Source organism: Pleuronectes platessa, chromosome 8, assembly GCF_947347685.1.
Source record: "Pleuronectes platessa chromosome 8, fPlePla1.1, whole genome shotgun sequence".
NCBI lineage: Eukaryota > Metazoa > Chordata > Actinopteri > Pleuronectiformes > Pleuronectidae > Pleuronectes > Pleuronectes platessa.
This window is the reverse complement of record NC_070633.1, coordinates 26,616,414-26,632,802: the sequence shown is the minus strand read 5'-3', so window position 1 is coordinate 26,632,802 and position 16,389 is coordinate 26,616,414. Positions and strand designations below refer to the sequence as shown.

The window sequence follows — 16,389 nt, the reverse complement described above, 5'->3', positions numbered from 1 at the left end:
GGGAAGACAGAAGAGAAATTATCGTGCAAACTGGATTTAAAAGTGAAAAAAAGTGTAATTAAGGCTCAAAATACAGATGTAAAACAAATAGAATCACAGAATCGGTCCCAAAGACAAGTGGACAAGTGTCTGGACAAGCCAAAGTTGAATTTATCTAAAAAAAGAAGCGCCTCAAAAAGTTGAGGTCACACTCAGACACCCAGAGCAGCCCCCCCCCTGTCCCACGGAGCAGCCGCCTTTCACACGGTCATTCATCAAACCGAGGCTGCGTAAGAGGAAATGAAGTGACACCGCGCCGTCGTCCTCTTTCCAAAGCGTCTGCCAAGTCCCAGCTGCAGAGCCACAAGGCCTCAAAGACCTCAGACGTGTCCCTGTCTTACTTTATTGTTCCGTCTTTACCTGACCTCCGGGGCCGAGCTGGGCCTTTATCAAAAGGTTTCCCCTTTTAAAATCATCCACACATTTCAAATTGTCAAAGAAAACCCCGGCTGGCGTCTTCTGTCAGCAGATGAGATCATAACTTTATGGTTTAGAGGTCTGTCACAACAGATCCTTACACAAAACTACTCTCTTCTTAGATAAACAATAACCAAAAAGCATGAGAATAAGAACTCTAATGAAACGTGGAAGTAATTCAACAAACATTTGTGGATTTCAGCCTCTCAAATATCAAGATATGCTGCTTTTTAAAGTTTCATATCGTTGCTTGGAAGGAAACTATTTTAAGGGTCAGCAAGCAATTTTTCGAATAACGCAAATAACGAGTTGGAAACATTTTGAAAAGATTAGTGGATAACCGTTCTCTGCAGCCCCGACTTGACTCTACAACAAAAACCAGGAGAACATCTCACAGCGTCCAGAGGAATCTACTTAACCACATGCTTAACCAAAGCTGATATATACACACACGTAGAGCTGCTCCGGTATATGGAAACTCTACTCCTGCTCTGTCTGACAGGCAAATGGTGCTCCTCACAGAAGGGCCCGGTGGGATTGATTTCATTTCAGCTACAATGGGTAACTCAAAGCTTGATGAGGACGACTGAAGCCGGCGGAGGATATACATTGGGATACCGTTACTCCCCCGGCCGGACCGGCGCGCCTCTGGAGCTACTGCGGAAAATAATAGACCCATTTGTTAAGCCATTGTCCAAACACAGCACCGGACCCTGCTGAGGAGGACAAATCCTGCTTTTTAACCGGGACGGATTCTGGCTCCTTCTGCAACGTAAACCAAACACCTTCCTCCAACACCCAGTTCAAATCCCCCCCCCCCCCCCCATAACTTACACCTTATCCACTTGTAAGGAGATCGTAATGTGGACGCTGGGATCCCCGGAGCAGGGAGCCAGGCTCAGGGGGCTTCAGCAGGGGATATTTGGGAACATACAAAGGGAGTATTATTTGTTGCCCACCCCCCAGAGCTGGCCCCCTACCAGCTTCTATTCTGAATGTGGATCTGACTGTATCCTCATGGTGGCCGATGAGGACTCCTTCCTGCTCTCTGGGTTTTTTTTTTTTTTTACAAAGTGAGACAAAGCCGGCCGGTTAATGTGCTTTCATGTGGCGGAGAGATTAACCAGCTACATTAACTGTTAAGTCATGTTGTTAAGTCATTTGCTCAGTGTTGTAATTCGAATGTGGGCTGAGGGGAAGGCGAGTTGTTCCAGGTACTTGTGAGGCAGGAGGGTCAGTTAGATTCATGAGTTTCAAGGGCCCATCAGACCCGTTATTACACTGACAAATGATTTCCTCATATTGTCACATGGAAAACAATCGAAATACAGCATTCACCTAATTGATGAGATCGATGAGTGTTTCATCAGCTTGTTATCCAATCAGAGAAGTAGCTGGTTGGTTCTTTCTATCATATAAATGTCAGCTTACGACCTAATTAACTACAGAAAAACTGGAGACAAACTGACGGAGGATGAAAGAAAAAGCTGAAAAAGTGACAATAAAGACGGACACTCGTAAGAAGAGGAGAATACTGTGTCTGCAGGAGGGGGGGGGGGGGGGGGGGGGGGTAGCTGCAGCATTTATGAGAATAAACGAGATTTCCTGAACTGAGAGCATTCCAAGGGCGCCGGTGGTCTCGGCTTGCCAAGAGGCAAGACGACACATGCTGGAGATGTCTGCCAGGTAGCAGAGCACAAAGAGCCCTCATTTCCTCCCTGTCCCTCCCTCCCTCCCTCCCTCCCTCACCCCCGTCCTCCCCCAACACACACACACACTCTCACAGACACACACAGACACACACCTCTACCACCACCATCATCATCGTGTCTTTCTCCCTCTTGATCACCATAACACAGGAGCAGCTGACGGAAGTCTGCTGATTTGTAAATGACAAGTTATACTTCTTCTTGTCACCTCAACATAAAGAGCATTTTGTCAAGTAATGGAAGAGAAGCACTGAAAATAAACACACAAACACACACTTCGCTGGACTGCAGCAGGTCTCTCATTTTGTTTTACTTCTATTCTTTATAGCGTCTGTACGGATAATACGTATTCCAACTGTTTCAGAACTGCTTTTTAACTGTGCGTTATAAATTACAATCGGGAAAAAATAATGTATCGTGTTATAGAAAGTTTTTCTTCAACTTTCTTCCACCAAGTTAAAATCTTTTCACGGGTATTGAGGTTGTTATTTTGTTGGCGTCTGGTCGGATCGGAGGCTTTTGTTTGCAGCGTATTCTTGGATGCACACATGTGAAAGCTGATCCTAATACAGCCCTTGAAGTTTGATACTTGCCTGGGGATCCTGCCCCCCCCCAATGCTCACAAACACACACACACACATGCACACAGCTTCCCAGAGCTCATGCATCCCTAGGTGGTATCCCGTTACGTGCTCGAAGAGACACACACATACACAAACACACACACTTTTTGTTTTCTTTTGCCACTGTAGCTTCACTGAGCCACAAGCCAAAACTCTCACTGTGCCTTCTCATTACTGCGTCTCAGCAACACAACCAGGGCAGGAAATACTTTGAATACTCTGAAAAACAGGAACCGTGCTCAACCGAAGAAGAAGAAGAAGAAGAGAGAGAGACACCAGAACTAGCTGCTGGCTGATATTGACAAACTGAATTTTGAGCAGTGTGCCCTGGATGTTGAGGTAAACTCTGAGACGACAGTGTGTAAGTGGAGGAACACTCATATCGGTGTGGGTAGTATGGACGGCTCAGCTCCGCTCCAGCAGGACACCCTGTCCTGTGGCAGCGAGGCCCTGTTCAGAACTGTGCAGTCAGGAAAAAACAGTGAATACGCTCTAATCCTTTAAGACAGCACCAATAGAGATTCCATCATGCTTGGCTCGTCACGAGAGGAAAGCAAAGCTTGGGAGATGATAACGTCGGCCCAACACAAAATAAAATATGGCCTGTTTTGACTGGCTGGCTTATGGCTGCTCCTCTAGCTGAGGGCTGCTTCCTGTCGAGCGGAGGCACGGCTCAGGTGGAGGTTTCTGCCAAAGAAAAGACAAAACAAAAAGGTATTCACGCAGCGAAACTCTGGAGGATCCCGCGATGCCCTCGTGTGAGGCCACGAAACAAAGGCCGAGGTGTTCCGAGTGTTGAAGGGAGGATTTCTCCACTTCAGTCCTAATGTACAGTCTTAATGGAAGAAGGATTTAAGAGGAATTCATGTGAGTAACTAACATAACGTACATTAAATGCGTCCTATGGGGTTAGCACGAGGGTTTTCTAACCTGCCTCTGCCAAGAAGGTTGTGTGTTCACCCCTGTGCGTTTGTGTCTTTTATTGTCGGCAGGATTACGCAAAAACTCCAGTATGGATTTCCATGAAACTTGGTGGAAGGACGGGACGTGAGCCAACAAACAACTCTGAGTATTTTGGAACAAAACCAGAACAACGGGGCAGATCCAGGAATCTTTATTATTACTTTGCACGACGGCAGAGAAGTCTTTTGAAAGGACAGAGAAACCTGAATAAGCTTAAACCCAACAGCGATTAAATGAAGCTCCAGGTATCAACGTTTCCAGAGTCAAGAACAATAAAATGTATTCATAATTAATCAAGAACAACAATTAAAACTATTGTTTTCTATGAAACAAAACACATTTCTTTGGACTCTGTGAAGATCAGAAGATGAATTGACCTCGAAGACAATCGTTACCACATGAAACATCATAATGAGCTGCAGCGAGATCCCGGGGCATCAAAGTCAATTTAACTTTTCTTTCAAAGTGATTTACAACTTATTTGACACTTTCTCAGCGGTGGTGAGGTGGGAACCCCCACCTTTCTGGTTCACCAGGCAGGTGATAACAAAAGCATAAATCATTTGCAAAACACCGCTGATTAAGATCTGGGATACCAGCATGCAAGCGTACATGAATGGAAAGCCACAAACACACACATGCACACACACACACGCACACACACACTGATGTGAGCTGTGAATGCAAAAGAGAGAGAAGGAGACGGAGGAGAGGAGAAAAAAAAGAGAATCAAAGCTGCTCTTAGCTTATGCCTGGATATTTACCGAGTGGCCCACTAATTACAGTCTGGAGGAATTCAACTGTGATTACAATTAGCATCGTCCAGACTCGGCTAGGAAAACACTGGCAGATGTTCAGGCCACTCTAACTGGCCCGATGTCGGGTTCTGACTCTGGACGACTCCCAGTCGGCCGACGAGCGGCTGCATGAATTAATTCACCTTATAATTTACACTCCTGTGTTCGTGTTCAAAAGAGAAACGACAGACGCACTGCAGTTGTGTGTCTGAAATCAAAATATAAAGTGGAAGAAGCAGCTCTGATCCGTTTAGCTGAAATAAATGTGGAGGTTTTGTGGGTCTGCGGAAACGAGCACAGCCTACACTTATGATGGCGACCGTAAAATAGTCACATGCTGCACGGTTACAGCACCACTTTGTGTTACTGGAAGTATGCTAGCGCACAAGACCACAAGACTGGGAAGGCTCATAAAATACCTCACGAGGCCTCGCGCTTCATCCTCATGTTTCAGTGACATACACTACATCATGCGGCCGAGCTGCGTTTCACTGAATGACAGGAATAGTGCACAGGACGAGCAAATGACTGCTAAACTTAGAGAGACGGCTTGAAAACGTGGAGTCGCCGCACGGAGCAAAGCATCGTTACACAGCCGTAATAAAACAATACAGCATGTAGGGTTCCTTCAGACATAAGTCAGATTTTCAGGCTGTTTTTATGTGGTAGGAATTTATTTAGTGTGACATGTTTCCTGCTCTTGCCAACCGCAAGAAATGACTCCATGTGATGTTGAGCCATCGCTTTTCTTTTATCACAATTACAGAACTGAGCTCGGTAAGAACTGAAGCTCAAACTACACGTTTCTCACTTTGACCACGAAGAGAGGCAGCTTCGTGCAGATTAATATAGAAAATAAGACTTTGTATTTATCTCTAATCTATCAGTATTGAATAGAATTGTCACAGGAACTGACCCATGTCAAGTTTGGCACCATCTCCTGTTCAGACGCCACACTACAGCTGGTTTTCAGAGGGAAGAGCAAAGGGGAGAAACAGTAAAACACCAGATAATAGAGAAGATGTTTCAGATCTGGTGGTTGCACTGTGGGAGGAAGAGCGAAAAAAATAAATAATAAAACTGACCTTTGTTTAGATCCTGAAATCCATGCTGAGACACACAAAGAAACTGACAGAAGTCATATCTATTTAAAAACTCTAAATGTAGCTGATGCTGATTATATTCATATGTGTTCTGTGGTTTTTTATATCATTTTTTCGTGGTTTCTTATTGATCCGGAGGGAAGGCGTTACACCACAGTTATTTGTTGAGACTCTTGCAGCATCACGGTAACGCGCCTGCGGAGCTGTTCGGTGACTCCAGCTGGATTCTGGCACATTTCACCCACAACAAAGTGAATGAAACAGAGATAGAATCTGTTCAGTGGGTGGGCCACTCGGCTCGGGCCTGTCGGGACTCGATCCGTCGGTGCAGTTACACTTTAACATTATTTATATTTACTAAATAACGCTTTGAAAAGCACTTGGGGCGCAGAGGAAGACGGTATCTGGTGTTTTCTCTCCCGTGATGATTGGTGAATCCCAAGTGAAATTGTTTGTAACTTCTGAATGCAACTTTAACTGTGGACAGTGGATCAGGTGCTTTAGAACACGAGTGGGAGTCTGGACAGTTTCCTGAAATGTACTGGAGGGGCTGAATGTGTCACCTGAATCGTTCTGGAAAATCTCCAGACCCAGTGTGCCGGACATTTTCCAGAGTTCATATCTGAAAACGTATTTTGATGAAAGCAATGAATGCAAAAAAGACAAATAAGCAGTGCTGCAACAAACTGCTGATGACTCGGTTAGTGACACTTTTGCTTATAGTTTCAAACATTCATTAAATAATTCGTGAAGCAGAAATGTCTGTTTTCATAGAGCTTCTCCAAATTGAAGATTTGCTGCTCTGGTCTGTCTCGTCCTTACTTTTGGGGTTTGGAGTGATTGAAAGATTTCACTCTGGCTCTAGGAAACTAGAGATTAGGTGGCACTCGTCTCTTTTTCTTACAAATCAATGTTATACATGACTTATCAAGTTTAAAAGCCTAGTAAATATACCTTATTTACTGTCTTCTTCTCAAGCAGAATGAAGCCAAAGTCATTATAAAGTCCCTCAAGGATATTAGGTCTTTTCTATCAACTCTGATTCTATGGCCTCCGCTTTGTTTTGGGCCCTTGATCTAATAAGAGCCCAGTTGGCAACTTCTGATCCCAAACAAAGACCCATCTGCTTCTTATTTTCTCAACTGTAAGCGGCCTCGCCTCCTGATAGCTTGAATGAACCTTCGGTAACTGAATAGATCATTCGGGCGGAACGGCAAACCGGCGATATCTCTGCTGAGGAATGAGCCACCGAGGGATTCGCAGGAACAAACTGGAAAAAGGGGGAAAACTGTGGTTTTAGACAAACTTTAAAAAGAAGGTACACAGAACGAGCGTCTTGTTTGAGCTTGTGTTTGTGTTTGTGTGGACAAACAGACCGACAGCTGCTCGACAAACACAGCGACAGGGGGCACTTCCTACTCACCAGGCTGGATAAATATATTCCTGGTGGTGCTAATCAATCACCACAGCCGGGTCATGGTGGGTCAGAGGTGGGCCTGGGTGATTGGTGCAATACAAAGGAAAGAGGAAGTGTAAAAAGGTGGAGGGGCTCAGTGGGAGGTGGAGGTGGGGGGTGGGGTGTCTTTGTGACGTGTCATCATGCAGAGGAACGGGCTCGACTGCTCACATGACTCCAGTTGCATCACTTTATACAATTTAATCTACGAAACTTGTAGCGGATGTTGTGCGGAGCTTGAAAGGGACATTTTGTGTGTGTGTACTTGTACACGTCACACAAAGAAACTGATTATTCTGCAACACATTAATCACTCGCGATACAAAAGGTGTTGAGGAAGTACTTTGTGTGCTCGGGTGAAAACTTTTTAGCATCTGTTATCTTTTGTTGTACATTTGTTGAGATATGATTCAGCTGCATTAGTCACGTTGTGTTTGCATGTGACCTGCTCGTGTGTGTCGATTATGCCATTCACACACACGAGAGGAAGTTTGAGGAGTTGTGCAAAGAGACAGAATGTGGAGATATAAAAGTTCAAACCACAAGGAAATTACTTGAGTCCAAATCAAATGAGCAAACATACGACAGCTCAATATACGTTTCTGTTTTGCGATCAATAATAACATGTGATTTGTGTCAGTGTGATTCTATTACATCAGATTAAAATCCTCTCTTTAACAAAACTAAAATATGAATCCCAGATAATCTGAATTAATTTGACTAAATGGCAAATTTTTTTGAAGAAAGTCTTCTTAAATATTTCGAAGGACCTATACCTGATTAAGGTTTTCAGTCAAACTACTTTAAGGTTATTAAATAAAACCACATTATGACATCTATGCCTCAGGGAGAAGCTCAAACTCCAAACAACCGTGTGACTCGGAGAAACAACTCGTCCTGTTGCATTGGATGAAAGACGGACAGCAGACCTGCTCCTTTCAAACTAAAGTAAACGCCACTCTCCACCCCCCCGCTCCGTCAATCAAGCAGCTGAGGCCCCTGGAAGCCTCCTCTGCTCCATCAGGAGCTGACAATGACTTCATTGACACCGGAGCGTCCCATTAATCTTCATTTGTCCCATCATGTCCTGCTATTGGAATGGAAATGGCCGGTGTGAACTGACAGTGGTGGCGGTGGCAAAGGGGGGTGGAGGAGGGCGGGTAGGGGTGCCAAAACAGTAAGGCACAGGGGGGGGTGGGGGGGGGGGGCTATGTCCATTTGGCAGTTTGCGATCCCAATGCATAAGGCTTACACACACACACACACACACACACACACACACACACACACACACACACACACACACACACACACACACACACACACACACACACACACACACACACACACACACACAGTTGGTCGTGTGGGCAGAACGAGGTAATCTGATTTCTCAGCTGCCCGGGAGACCACTTCCTGAGTGGGGGTGGGGGGGTCAGTTTGTGGAAGGATGCCTGGGGTTTCCCATCTGTCCACCCAGGGGCGCGACTCCTACCCTACTGTTAATAGCATTAGTTTCTCCTCTAATGCATCTTTTCACCCTCTCAGATATTCAAACAGACAACACACACACACACACACACACACACACACACACACACACACACACACACACACACACACACACACACACACACACACACACACACACACACACACACACACACACACACACACACACACACACACACAGGCGGCGTCTTAGCTGCCATGCCTCTAATGGAGTTTGAAATGAAACGCCAACAAGTTGCAGAGGTGGAGGAAGTCGCTGTCACTGCGCCACCACAGCGATGGATCAATTCTCCACAAGTGGGCTGGCAATGGGGCGGGGGGGGGGCGGGGGGATGGAGGATAGGGGGGAGGGGGGTTACCCAAGATTTGTACACGGAGGATTTTTCTCGGAGGAGCATCTCATACGTGCTGATGGATTTGCGGTGAGCAGTTACGAGTTTCACATAAAACAGACGTGCCGACTAGTTCATGCTTTTCCTCCTCAGTTGAGATACACGATCGCTACGTCTGAAAATCAAACGTAGAAACAGAAAAGAAAAAACGATGCCGATGGAAAAGATGAAAGTAGTGCAGCGGTTTGGCAAACGTATAAAGATTTATGCACGAGGAAAAATCTGTCAAATCAGCAACAGGAACACAGCAAATCATCAACTTCAGCTCATGTTTGCTTCCACTTGGTAGGTTTAGCATTTCTGGAAGATGAATGTGCCATTTTGGAATGAAACGCTTCCTTACAGTTGGTATATTTTTAACCTGAGTGAAGGAGGAGACGCAACAACAAGACAAAAGTGGAAGGGAGACAGAGACAGACGGCTGCCGGAGCAGCAGCTTAAGGAGCGCCGCGACATCCTCCTTTCCTGTGTCCCCTCCTGACAAGGCCCAGACGCCCGTCTTTGATCAGCACTCAGGAAATTTCATTAGAACGGAGATGGGAGGATAAGAGACCAAAGAAAGCTTTTGAGGATGGGAAGAGGAAGAGAGGAAGATAAAAGGGTAAGGGGAGAAAATAGAAAATGGACAGAGCGTGGTGTAAGAAAGAGACTGATAGTAAGATCCCCCTTTTCTGGGACGGTCATGGAGGCGGTGAAGAAAGGAAGAGGAGACAGATGTTTTCCCCCCCTCCACCTGTAGTGTGTTTCAAATGAGCCGAGTCAGAGCGGACACCATGACGCTGGTGTCGGTTTGCATTGGTGCAGCTTCAGGCTCATTAACAGAGCTCACAGCATTTTTTTACCAATTTCCCAGAGAATAATTCATGGATCTTGATGGAAAAGCATCAGACACCTTTAGAGGACAGATAGGTTGAATGAGAGAGTTGTTAATGTTTGACTTTAGTTTGGTATTTAGTCCAAAAATGGAGGCAGCCACTGAAATCCAATGCTAGTTTAGAGTTTTTGAAGGAAGTTAAAGAACAAAAGTCTCATTCCAGTAAAAGCAGGATGGACAATCTGCCTTTATTCACCTTAGATGGATTTCTGCATAAGAAGAAAACATAAGTGAACTATTGAGGGATTACATCCATCCATCCATGTTTCAGATTATCCTCTGAGGGTTCATGGGGGGGGGGGGGAACAGATAATCCCAGCTGGCATTAGGTGAGAGGCGCTGGTTCACACCAGCCAATCACAAGGGCCAACATATAGAGACAAACAACCATTCACACTCAGATTCACACCTGTGGACAATTTAAAATCTCAATTTAACCAAATCGTTTGTCTTTGGACTTCGGGAGGAAGCCGAAGAACCCGGAGAAAAACGGGAGAACATGCAAACTCCACACCTGAAAGGCCTGAGATGAACTGGGACTCAAACTAATAACCATGCAGTGGGTTTTTCATTAGGAGCCACACATTTGAGGAGAAAGGACAAGAAGATTCAGCCAATCACAGTAAAATGATCAAGATCCAGCATAGTCTAAATCACTCCAAGCCGGACTCCTACAAAAATCTAGTTCCCCTAAAGCAACTCAGTGACATCCTCCAAGCAGCCGGGAGAGAGTCGAGGAAGAAAGGCCGGAGCGAGCGACCTTTAACCTTATCAATCACCCACAACAGAGGCAGGGAGAGAGAGGAGGCGACAAGGGAGACACGCACATCATCTCCCCTAACCTTATCAATTACAGACCAAAGAGGAGGAAGGGGAGATAAAGACAAGAGCGCCGGCGTCTGTTTACCTTATCGATCATGTCGGGCCGGTTGGTGGCAGCCAGCACGGTGACGTCCCGGAGCTGCTCGATGCCGTCCATCTCTGTCAGGAGCTGAGCCAGGACCCGGTCGCCCACACCGCCGGAGCCCGAGGAGCTGAGGACGTGGATGAGAGGAAGACAGATGATAGAGAGTGGGGAAAAGATAAATGACGAATGAAGAAACATGTATAAATAAATAAATATTTATAACAGTGAATAATGGGGGAAAGTGATGATGGAAATGAAACCGTGATGGAAGATGAAAGGTACAAATATGCAGCGGTGTGAAACTTCAGGATCCAATTCAACAAAGGCCTTAAACTGCAGTCGTCACTGATATTTGGAGTTTTTAACACTCTGACTCTCTGTTAGCAGCTTCTGTCATTAGCACAGTTCTTAATCTTTGGCAGTAAAATCAACTTAGATGACGTCTTACTGAAAAGCAGAATGTCCCTCTCTAATAAAGAATAATCAGTGTTCAGTTAAGTAAATCCTGCAAGTTCTTCCGAAGTTTGGAAACATAAGTTCACATTCTGCAAAACGTTCGATCATGAGTTTGGTGTTAAAGTGTGAGGCGACAGTTTCATCTTCTTAACTCTTTGTTGTTAAAATGAGGTGAATCACTTTTAGCCCTGAGTCTATGTGACCAATATGATCGCCATTAGAAACTGGTTTGAAACCTTCCACCAGTGGAAGCTGCTGGAGCACCCGTCAAATCAACCAGGACCTGAATCTAACACCTTTAATAACAGATTAGCACAGAAGTTTTTTGCAAATGTTGAAAAGCTTTTATTCATCCTCATCATTAGCATTCTTAGAATTTTTTTAGTTTAGCATTCGCTAAAAAAAAAAACGGCATACTGGGAATCTTCTGGACATTTTGCTGCTGTATTTAAAAGAGGGGGGGGGGGCTGGCAGATCAACTGACTCAGACATTTTGGTTCTCACTCTTCTGGAGTTCAGTGCATGTCTGAAAGCATCTTATCACTCCTCCTCCTCCTCTTCATCTCTCCTCATCCCACCTTCCCTCATCTTCTTCCTCCGTCTCTCAGTCTTCATCTTTTCATCTCTCCCTCTGACTTTCTTTCACCAGTTTTGCTCCATTCTCTCTCTTCCAATTCACCACCACCATCCTCCCTAATCCCTCTTCTCTCCACTATCTCCCCTCCTCACCCAAACTTTCTCTCCCTCTAACCCCCCCCCCCCCCCCCCCATCCTCCCCTCTTCCCCTTCATATCTCAGTGACAGAGCTCCTTTGTGTTCCTCTGCAGCCTTGTCTCTGCTAATGTCGTCTGGCACTTCCGCTGGCCCTGTCAACAGAGACTGTGTGTGTGTGTGTGTGTGTGTGTGTGTGTGTGTGTGTGTGTGTGTGTGTGTGTGTTTGCGTGCGAGCTGGGGAGGTTGGCTGTCTACTCGGCGCTATGGAAAATAACCAACCCACTGTCCAACACTGATGAATCTCTTAAAGGAGACAGCTGGTGATTGAGAATATATTCTACAATATGTGAAAGTCAGAGTTCGGGGAAATGTGCAAACCCCTGTTTTCTGTATTTCTCTCCTTCTATAGACATGTTTCTGCCTTTTGATGGAAACGTTTCTCTCTCTTTGTCTCTTAGAATTAGATTTTTCTTTCGAGATTCTTCTCAAAACTCGTGAGTTCAGGGTCAATCCTGCACAAAGCCGAAATTCTTCCTCTAATCCCAAAACTATTCTTCTCTTCTTCCAAGTTTTGTTTGTATCCGCCTATCCCTCCATTATCTCTCTCTCTCTCTCTCTCTCTCTCTCTCTGACTTCTGTCTGTCTTCCTCATTTCATTCCTCCAGTTCGGACTCGTGGCAGCTCGGCTGACAGATTTACAGGTGCTTCTCATCTCCTGCCTCGAGAGGGGAGGAGAAAAAAAAAACATGCGTGATACAGCCGAGGCCGTCTGCTTGTGTCAACAGTTTTGAATTCTTGCCGGCGTGTGCGTGAGCCACTTCATTGATTAAACATGGCAGGAAGCGAGGACCAATAAATATCCTTTACAGATCAGCGCTAAGTGCGTGTTCCTTAAAGCGGCGAGGGGCCCGGAGGCTCGGGTCCAGCCCCACGTCCATCACGCCAGAGATGACAAACGCTCAAGCCGCGCTGCGTTATCACTGAGCCCGGGCTGCAGCTGCGTCGGGGTCAGAGTCGGCTGAGCATCAATATAAGGAGTCGGTGGCTCGGGCTTACTGTAAAGTTCAACTGCCAGGAAAACTGATTGATGACGACAAGCTGAAATACACTGGAAATTAGTCTAGACTACAGAGAACATCGGTGCTTGGTGTTTCTCTGGAGACGAGCGAGGACTGAGACACACAGGAAGACAAATGTGACAGAATGAAGATGGTTTACAACAGGAAGTGGAACCGAGACTTCAGCCATGTTTCCACCGCAGGAGCTAGGATCTGATTCTATTCACAGAAACACGTGAAACTATCCTTTTTCTTCTACTATGTGAAAAATACTTAATTTGAATCAGCTGTACTAGTTGTGGTGATGTTATTGCAAAGTTGAAGCCTCAATATTCTCATATTACTAACAGTAAGTGATAATAAAAGCACCAGGTTTAGTACTTTTAAATGTCTTTAATTAATTTTAGTAATTTTTACAGCTTTAACCCTAATGCGGCCTGTTTCCTTTTAGTCAACTCTCTTAACTGCCTTTTACATTTTAGTTTTTTACTTCTTTTTTTTAAGAACTTAACAATGTCAGGAAGGTTTTATATTAATAAAGTTTGTAATAATTATATTATAAGATGCTGTGCATCATTAAAAATTTCAAATGTAATGAAAGTTGTTGATTCTCGGGAGAAAACATGAGATGCTACGGTGGAGAAAAGTTAGATGATTACAAATCCACAAACTTTCGTCTTCAACACAAACTGTTTACCGGGTTTTGAACTCACTTTAACAAAAAATAACTTTTTAAAAAGTCTAAAATTGACTCTGATGCTTTGTGGCTTTAAATCAACCGAGTGCAGGAGCCACATGGAGAAGTTACAGGGACGACCCGCTGGCCTCTCCGTGCTCCCTGCTGCAACATTTAGTTTCATCGACTGGTTTACCAGGAAGCACGCTGCATATTTGGCCTTCCCCATCTGCCGTGGAAGGGCACAATGAAGTGTTTGTGTGCCTCCGATCTGTGTCCTCTATCCGCCCCCCCGTCCCCTTTCCTTTAAGCCACAGATGTTCCCGGTGCCATCCCACTGAAGCGCCTGCAGACAAGACTGTGTTCTGTGTTCGCCGGCAGTGAAAGGCCCGCGAACGTCCAAGAGGACACCATGGGAACCGAGTGGCCGGCTTTGATAGTGCAGTCATGCAGACTCTTCGGGATGTTTGCTCCCCGTCCATTCATAAGTGAATCTTTGTGAGCCACGCGGGGGACAGAGGCCACGGCCGGTGAATTAAAGCAGACCGCGGCCATGACTGTGCATTTGTCACCGCCGGACAATGAGAGACCACAGCGCTGGACAGTGGCTGCGGTGAACAGAGAACAATCTCCCGAGGAGCTATGAGGGAGGAAATGCATGTTTATCGTGTGGGGAAGGAACTGCCCTCCTAACGTCTTTTCATTCTAACTGCAGGCCCGGTGTCTGTGGCGTACCTTCCTCTCTCGCCGGCCAGCGCGTCGATCTCGTCGAAGAAGACGATGGAGGGAGCGACGGCCCTCGCCTTCCGAAACACCTGCGAGCGGCGGCAGCAACAATAGACCAGAGGGAAAACAGGACAAATCTTTAAAACTGAGCCGGTGAATCACTCTGGGACAGAAGTGTGCGCAAACATACACAGGAAACACAGCCCCTCATTAATGTCATGCATTGCATCCGTTCATTATGTCAACAACTAAAAATACACAGGGCACCGCAGCTTTAGGACTTCGGTGCGGTCACCAGGAAAGAACGGCCATTTGCGTTAACTTCCGTTGACGTAGGGGAGGGGGTGGGGGTGTGGGGGGGGGGGGGGGGAGACAAACTACTGTAAACCATGTGATTTCATCAAACAGGAAGATGGAGGTATAAAAATACCCACCTCTCTCACGGCTCGTTCAGACTCTCCGACGTACTTGCTCAGAAGTTCAGGCCCCTGGAAGAGAAGTGTGATTGTGGTGAGACTGAGTCTGTGACTTCACACTGTGACGACTTTAAAAAGTTTCACTTGGTGTCAAAACAACACAATATAAATATCCATGTATCACATTAATATCACTCGTGGACTGATACTGTATCTACAGACGTCTCCAGAACTCCAGAGAAACCAGAGTTTGTGTTTCACATATGAAGAACACAGCAGGAGATTGTGAGGATCAAATGCAGATGTCATTAGATGTTGTGTTGTTTTTTTGTGCATCCGTTGTATGTGGTTCAACTTCATCAACTTGCCTACTATTAAGCCTCCTGATATATTTTTCTGCTTTTACCACCGGACTGAGTTCAAGAAAATGTTCACAGCAACTGGTTGACATTTTTGTTCTCATATACAACCCCTGTGGAAAATATCTGGGGAATATCCAAAGTTATGTGATGTCTTAAAGCAGCTTATTTGTGCAATTTGCAAACAAAAATCCATATCACGCAGATTAAAATGTGGTTTCATAGCTTTTCTCAGCTGCTTCATCGTAACAAATAGGGAGAGAAACCTGAATCTACCCCCATATGTACTTGAGATAATAGGGATTGAGTATGTGAACAGTTCATGTGTCTTCAATAGAAACAAACATGATAGATATGCCATGGGGAATCAGTAATAAATATCATAGTAAATATTATTAAGACTGAGGTGCTTTTACTTTTTGGCTTTTTCGATCATCAAATTTTAATTTCATGTTTCATAAAGATGAGTCGCAAGGGACAAAGTTTAAAATATATTTCAGCGTGGATGGAAAACCACATCCTGAAGGCACTTGTGCTTCATGTTATAATCAGATCTGTTTTATTCATCTTTATTTTACTCCTGTTCCTTCTTCTTCTTCTAACTGAACCTCTTCTTCTTTTAACCCCGTCTCTTCCCCTCCGTCTCTTCTCCGTCGCTCAGAAGCAGATAAACATCCACTCAACCCCTCAGAAGAACTTCCTCCCGAGCAATCCGCCCTTTCAACACCTCCGTGCTGACGGGGGAGACGACACTTAACTCCCAGCCCTTTTGTCTCCTGCTGTAAGTGTGGAGGTTGACTCATTAATCCCGGGTTCCTCTCCCCGACGCACACTCAAAAGGTCTGGACATGACGAGTTTAGAGCCATCTACGTTGCAGCGATGCGAGGAGCGCGGCCAGTGTGTGTTTGTGTGCACGTGCGGATGTGAGTGTGCGTTTCAGTGGCTGCAATGGGAGGAAACTGAAATTGACAAGATGATAATAGGGCTTTTTCACACAGAGGAAACAGGCTGAGCTTTAAAGTATCCACATTTAAATCTGGATAACATATCTATGTCAAAGCAACCGCTGCTCTGGAAAAACCTGATACTGTTATTGCAGATGCTGGAGAGCGGCTTTCAGCAGGAAGAGACAGGATGTTTTTTAACCTTTTTTCTATAGAGCTTCTCATCATGACGACTTCAGACCTGCAG

General features: G+C 45.3%; 1 protein-coding gene across 1 annotated transcript in view; it reads right to left on the bottom strand.

Annotated features, from left to right (window-relative positions):
* spata5 (spermatogenesis associated 5) overlaps positions 1 to 16,389 on the bottom strand; it is a 77,890-nt gene that overhangs the window by 36,311 nt on the left and 25,190 nt on the right. Inside the window, exons 13-15 of the mRNA XM_053428704.1 lie at positions 14,857 to 14,910; positions 14,432 to 14,511; positions 10,793 to 10,919 (exon numbers count right to left, since the gene is read on the bottom strand). Of these exons, the coding sequence (XP_053284679.1) occupies positions 10,793 to 10,919; positions 14,432 to 14,511; positions 14,857 to 14,910 (261 nt within the window). The remainder of the gene's footprint in view (positions 1 to 10,792; positions 10,920 to 14,431; positions 14,512 to 14,856; positions 14,911 to 16,389) is intronic.